General features: G+C 35.5%; 1 protein-coding gene across 1 annotated transcript in view; it reads left to right on the forward strand.

Moving 5' to 3' along the window:
• Nucleotides 1–3,817: 3,817 nt before the first annotated feature.
• The window catches only part of LOC106691638 (meckelin), a gene marked incomplete at both ends in the record, with an annotated part of 47,442 nt that continues 43,544 nt past the window's right edge, over nt 3,818–7,715 (forward strand). Inside the window, 1 exon segment of the mRNA XM_067052990.1 lies at nt 3,818–3,998. Within this exon segment, the coding sequence (XP_066909091.1) occupies nt 3,846–3,998 (153 nt within the window).

Here is a 7,715-nt window from a genome sequence, read left to right on the forward strand (position 1 = left end):
GCAGCGTTCTGGTGGCAAGTCGAGGAAGTGCACCAGCTCACCCATACTCTCACTACTTTTGTACTAATTTGAATTTTATTAATACACTTGTAAAATTTGAATTTTAATCTCCCGCCTTGGGGTCACGGGACCAAATACTAGCCTCCCATTGGCTGTCTAATGATGAGGTGACCGACCACGTGAGTGGTTAATGGTAGGTGGAAGTAAAAATTTAAATTCATCTCCCCCCCCCCCGTAGATCACGTGACCAGTGGTGAAGGTAGGGTCAAGGCTAGGGTCCAAAGTCCAAGGACACGTGAGTGGTTAAGGCTGGTTCGAGGCTAGAGTCCAAAGTCCAAGGACACGTAAGTGGTTAAGGCTGGTTCGAGGCTAGGGTCCAAAGTCCAAAAAGGCTCATTGACACTGTGCCAGAACCGGCCTTTTATATCTACTATTAATTGATATCATGCACAATATTGATGAAAATTAATTAGGTAGATCACCATCTAAGACCTTGGATTATTTAAAGATTTTAAGGTATAACCTTACCCAACCTAAAGATCAAGAAATGGCTGTATAAAATTCAATTACTTTACTATTTATGCTATAAAAATAAATTATACAATCAATAATATTTAACATCAATTGATGTCATGCACAATATTATTGAAAATCAGTTGGGTAGATTATCATCCAAGACTTTTAATTATTCAAAGCTTTTAAAGTTACCCAACCTATAGATTGAGAAATGGTCATATAATGTCGACTTCCATTTTGATTGATTTGATCATTGGCTCAGAATTTTAAATCTACTGCGTTAGAATTAAATTATACAAAGTATAAAAAAAAAGAAAAAAGATTTAATACCACGTCGGGCTCACCAAATGTTTTGACTGGACCTTCCTTAAATTTTATGTTATGAAGGAATTAGATTCAGGTCCAGGTAATATATCAAAAGGGGTTTAGTTAGAAAAAGTAATATTGAGAAAAATTAATATATTCGAATTAAATGAAATAACTGGTGGAAGGGGAAGGTCGAAAATAATACAATAAGGTTAGATTGGTAGGTAATAGTTTTGATATGGGGGAAAAAGTGGTCTATAGGTGAGATGTGATGAGGGTCGCCATTTGGGTTGGTAGAAAAGATCTTACTTGTGTTACTGGGTGCTCGCTGTCTGCCCCATCTGTTATGGGTCACCTGATGGATGGTGTGCCGCTGCTGCTCAACAGAGAAAGGTGGCCATTATCTGGGCTGCGCCGCTTACCGCGCTCGATGCTGACTACCTAGCCAGACATACTTGGTCGTGTCACCCTCAAGAGCACACCCCCACTCCTCTTCGCCCTTTTGGCGTCTAATTATTATATAGCGATTATAGTGCCATATAGCGAAAAACTCCCCCCCCTCTAGACTTTATGACTATACAGTCCAGCGATATAAAACAACATAAAAATGATACTCCTGTGGACTGAACAAAATAATATCAATATTTCGATATTATTTTATTATTGCATAATTAATTACTGAAAGAAAATATCGATTATTATTTTTATAATTTTTTAAGTTGTTTTAAATAAAATATCGATATTCCCATAAAATAATATGAGAATAATCCTCTTAATTTTCGATATCAATGTTGATAAGAATGTCAAATATCGAATTGGATATGAAATTATCAAAACAAAATATCGAAATCCAATTTTTATGCTTTTCATAAAATTTACTAGTCTTTAGTATAAATATGGACTGGATATTAAATATCGAAATGGATAGAAAGAAATTGATGTTAAATATGGGAATGAATATTAAATTATAGAAATCGGATATCGATATTTCATTTTAAAATTTCCTACTCTTTTTAAACAAATTATCGATATTTTGATAAAATAATATCGGAATAACTTCGCTAATCTTTGATATCGATATTGAAAAGAATGTCAGATATCGAGTCGAATATGAAATAATAAAAATAAAATATTGAAATACAATTTTGATTATTTTCATAAAATTGACTAGTCTTTATTTAAGAAAATATCGATATTTCGATAATGTTATTAGTAATATGAGAATATTGTTGCTAATCTTCAATATCGATACTAATAAGATTGTCAAATAAAATAACATTTTAAATATTGGAATAAACATGAAAGTATCAATGGATATTAAATTTCAAAATGAATTATTTGAAATGGTTGTTAAATATCGAGATGAATATTAAATTGTTTATTCAAGATATCTAAATTTTGATCAAATAATATGGATACTAATATCGCAATGGATGTTAAAATAATATCGGAATATTGTTCCTTATCATGGATATCGATATTAATAACAATTTTGAATATCGAAATGGAAATTAAATCATTGGAACGGTATATCAAAATTTTAAAATTTTACATAACATATTTTTCGTTTTGTATTAAAAATATCGATATTTCGATAAAATAATATTGGAATATTGTTGCTAATCTTCAACAATATTTTTGTAAAATTTAAAAATAAAATATATTTCATTTTTGTAAAATTTAAAAATTAAATATCGATATTTCATTTTTAAATTAGACCTAAAATATTTTAGGTCAAAATAAATAAATCTTTTTTTAATACAAAGTATCAATATTTAGATAAAATAATATCAGAATATTGTTATTGAATATATAGATATTTCTTTTTGAAATTTTTAATAAAAATATCTTCTTTTTTTAACGGAATGTCGATATTTCGGATAAATAATATGGAAATATCTTTGTTAATGTTAGATGTTGGTATTAATAACAATGCTAAATATTGAAATGGATATTAAATTATTGAAACAAAACATCAATATTTCATTTAAAATAATATTAGAGTATTGTTGCTAATTATCGATATCGATATTAATAACAATATCAAATATCGAAAATGGATGTTAAATTATTTAAATAATACATTGGAGTGGATATGATCAATATTTCATTTATTTACATCTATTTTTTCAGGTGTGGCCTTTTTTTTTCTTTTTTTTTTAGAAACCGATATTCCGATATTATTGAAGGAAAATATCGCTATTCCGATATTATCGGTTACTGAATGATATCGGAGACAAAATATCGATAATTCGACAATATCGATATCGATATCCCATCCATGCTATGGAGGGCTATCTGCAGGTCTAGAGTTGAGACTGAAGAGATTTATGAATTGCTTTGTAAGATTCATCTTTGGGTTTTCAAGGCGCTCACAAGTCTTCCGCGGATATCTAATTGGTCCTAGGTGTTTTCCTATTTCAAGTTCTTAAAGTAAAAAAACCTTCCTATATCCTTGATCTCATTACTATTCGTTCATCCATCCATTCATTAAACACCAGATCCCATCCGATTGATTTATATAAGCTCTCTTATAGAACCGCCTTCTTCAGCAAATCCTTCGTCATACGTACAACCTGCTTCTGGAATTCCCTACCCACCTCTATTCACCAATCCATTCTTTTCTTAAAACATCACCTTTTCTATTTACAGAAAACATAGGACATTACCCATTAGTCTGTTTCTTTTGAAGACAGTGATTTAAATTATAGCTGATTTTGTGAGACTTTCATATGCCGACTGAAATAATTGTTAATTAATATGATGAAAAAGATGGAGAATAAAGTATTTTATACATATATACATAATATTTGATACAAAATAATTGATTTTAACTGTTTTCTTTGTATGTTTCATAACCTTTTTTTTTTTTTTAATTGTGATTATTTTCTATTTTATTTAATTATCTATGTATCATTTCAAGTACATTTTAAATTTAAATTATCTCCTGAAATAGAACTAAAATGTGACTAATTTATGTAATGTTTTTCAATAGATCTGTACATGGTTTCTCAGACACAGATATGGCAACATTGAAGCACCAGTTACATAGGGAAGAAGAAGATTTAGTTGGGCATAGAGGTTTACTTCCAGCTTCTGACCATCAAACATTCAAAATGTTGATACCTCCTAAATTACGGTTAATTTACAGATCACTCCTATCACTCAATCCTAATGTGAGCATTTTTTAAATACATATATATGTATTAAATATGTATAATGTATTAAACATCTATATATTAATGTATAAATATATATTTATACATTAAATATTATACGTTGTTACAATTATTATTATCTCTAATATGTGTATAGACTCATTTTCAATGGACAAATCTTTTTTAGTCTAAATATCCACTATTTAAGCACTACCTTCCTCTCTGTTTGGATAAAATCCTAATTCAGGCTTTGTATGCTAAATTTTGACAAATAGAAATCAGTTAAATTAGGATTAACTTATGGTTCCTAGGTCCTCTTATACCTAATAATATTAGTCAGGGAATAAATAATGCAGTTTTGACTAATTTTTCTGTGGCTGCAGTGGGAATTCAAAATTAAACTTTTTTTTCCCCGGCAAAAAACACCGCGACCACAGTGCTATGGCACGCCGTCCCTCCTCTGCTCAAAACAGGCCAATTGGCTTTGCAAATCTGGAGACTGTGTAAAGATCCACCGTATCGCAAAATTTGGAGTCCAAGATACGATCCTTACCAAATATGAGGAATCGTGTTCTTGCTACTACATCACATCTACAAATGATGTGGTAGGTAGTCTCTTCATCCTTCCTGTAGAACCTACAGATAGGGGACTCTATCAATTTTATTTTATACAGATGCTTATCCAGCTGACAGTGTACCGTTTATAGCCTGTCGCCCATCTTAAAATACTTCTATCCATGCTAAGAAGACAATTTCTTCTTTTCGACAGGATCCCTTGAGGAACATTTTTGATTGCTCCATTCCTCTGGTATTTCTCCAGAGTAACCCAGCCTTGCTTTCGGCAATCATTTTGATGTGCCACTTCGCATGGCTGAGACTAATCCCACATATGGGGTCAGGTGTAAAAGGAGCGGACCCGGACCCTTTCCTTGCTAGGTAGTCCGCTCGCTCATTACATTTAATGCCTTTGTGTCCAGGCACCTTGTTGGCCAAGGAGAGAGAGTTTAAGTTAGCCTTACATTCCTCCTCCAATTTAGAGCGGGTTACATAGTTACCCAGCGCATAAATGGCTGCCTAACTATCCGTAAAAATTGTAATTAGACTATCCCTCGTGCCTCTTTTATTAAATTCTGGGCACAGACATTTATTGCAAACACCTTAGCTAGGTGACCTTATGCCACTGTGGTGTGCTTTCCTAACGAGATGGATATGCCTTGATTAGGGATATCCATCCTCCATATTCCTGCTCCAGATCCTTGTTCCATTAAGGATCCGTCTGTATAGCGGTTTACCCCGTTGCACGGCCTGTGCGGGGCAGACCCTTCATCTTCTTTACACAATAGTAAGTGTCGCTACACTTCTTCACCTGATGATCAGAGTGCATAGCCAGATAGGATCCCGTCTTCATTGATCCTCCTGAACAGTCTTCCATGTCCCTCATAGGTTAGGGAATAGAAGTTCGTTCCTAATTTCGCAAGCCTATATGCGGACTAAGGGCTTGAGCCTCAATCTCTATGTGCAGTGGTGGTATATTCAGAAAAACCTTCATCGCTGCAGAAGGAATAGTGCTGATAGCACCCATCATCATGAGACATGCCAGTCTCTGAAGTTTCCCAAGTGAAGCTCGGGATGAACTGCTCATAGCCTTATGCCACCATACGATAGCAGCGTATAGGACAATTGGTCTTATCGCTGCCAGGTACAACCAATATATAACTTTTGGTTTAAGGCCCCAGGATTTACCTACGGCTCCTTTGCATGCCCAAAGACACCTCAGTGCCTTCGTACTGGTACTTTCAACATGAAGTTGTCACTTCAGTTTACTATCACGAGTAACGCTAAGATGTTTGAATTCACTGCTGAATCCCAATCGTTCACCGTTAAAATACGGCGACCTGATTGCAATATTCCGTCTGTTAGTGAAGACACATAGACTGACCTTTTGAGGATTGATGCTCAAACCATATTCCTGGCACCATCCATTCATAAGGTCTACCTATGTTTGAAGCAGTCCTGAGTTGGTTTCTGGGAATTTACCTCCTATCAGCACAGCGATACCATCAGCATATCCCTGCGTGTAAAAGCCTGCATTGGATCATTGGATCTGATCAGTAAGGTGTCGACCACTATACACCACAAGAGAGAAAATAGCACTTCACCCTGCGGACAGCCACCAGCGGGCTTCATCTACATCTTAGTGTGTCCTAGCTCTGACTTGACCAATCTTCCTTTCAACATCACATTGATCCATTTAGAAGAAAGCTAACCCACCCATTCCATTTCCATGGTTCTATAAGGAGTACGATCGAAGGCGCCAGAGCCAATAATGTGCGTTGGCGTCCATAGAGGCCACTACTAGGACGGAACAGAATCACCTAAATAATACTGTAGAGATTAGGGGAATCCCCGAGAAGTAGGGAGAGACCGTAGTGGGTTCTTAGTATTGGTGCAGGCCTGTGCGTGAAGCTGTGTCCGGACGATCTGTACCACGCGGTTTGGCTCAGGGTAAACAGGAAGGAGCGCCGGGTCCTATTATAGTGAGGTTCGTCCATCAAATAATAAGAGATGAGCTGGTGCGGCAAAGAAGAGCCAAAAGGGATTTCTCCGCTCGTCACTTAGGTTGGGATGAAAACGACGCGCACCGCGTATATGTGAGCGAAGCAATGACGCCCGCCAACAAGCAGCTTTACTGATTAGGGAGGCAAAGCAGAAAGTGGCGAAAATCAAATACCTCTGATTCAGCGGAGGTAGGGTCAGGTGCAGGCAGTCCAATGGCTACCCAGTATCCAAGTCACCACAATATTGTTATAATTTTCTTTTTTTTGTATAGAAGATATTTTATTTATATTTATTTTCACTTTTTTCAACACTTTAATAATAGCACATATACAATTTTATCTATTTACCTCTTTTTTTTTTCTTTCTTTTTCTCAGTCTTTATTGACTATTTTTTCCAAATTTCGATAACTCAAGCAACAATTTCCTTTCAAATTCTTATTTTTGTTACATTCTATATAATTGTAACAGTATATAAAATATTTTTAGTCTTTATCCCTTAACTTTTATCCTTCTTCTGACTTTACCATTTATAACCTCACAGTTATGACTAATGTTCTCAGTTTCTGTCACGTTAATGCACAATACTTCGATGAAATTAAACAGCACTTTCTCGACAAATTTTACCACATAATAGCTATATCCGAAAAGTCGCTTAAACCATTTATTCCTTGCTCTCAAGTTTATATTCCCAATTACGGTTTCTTTCGCCATGGGAGATCTGATGGTGGTGTTGGGTTGTATGTGCATGTTAGTCTTAAGGTCAAAATCTTACTTTGTCCCCTTCTCCTATCATTCCTCATGCAGAATACATGTTTGTCGAAATTTCATCCATGCTCATCTCAAAACCCGAACCTTACGCCATCCAACTGAACCTTGGCTTACTTCGGAAATAAATGCAAACGCGCGGATGACTTTCAATTTTCCTACCCACTGCAACGGTCTATGATCAGTGTGGACCCTAAAGCGCCTTCCAAATACATAGGGCCGGAAATGCTCCACAGCCCACACGATTCCCAGAAGTTCCTGTTCTAAGGCACTGTATCTGGCTTCCGCTTCAGTGAGGCGCCGACTGGCATAGGCTACAGGACGCTCTCCTTCTTCTGTTACCAGTGCCAACACCGCTCCTAGAGCATACTCACTTGCATCTGTTGTAAGCGTAAACTGTTTCTCGAAGTC

Source organism: Halyomorpha halys, unplaced genomic scaffold (assembly GCF_000696795.3).
Source record: "Halyomorpha halys isolate HHAL.00 unplaced genomic scaffold, Hhal_1.1 Scaffold2588.1, whole genome shotgun sequence".
NCBI classification, from domain to species: Eukaryota; Metazoa; Arthropoda; class Insecta; order Hemiptera; family Pentatomidae; genus Halyomorpha; species Halyomorpha halys.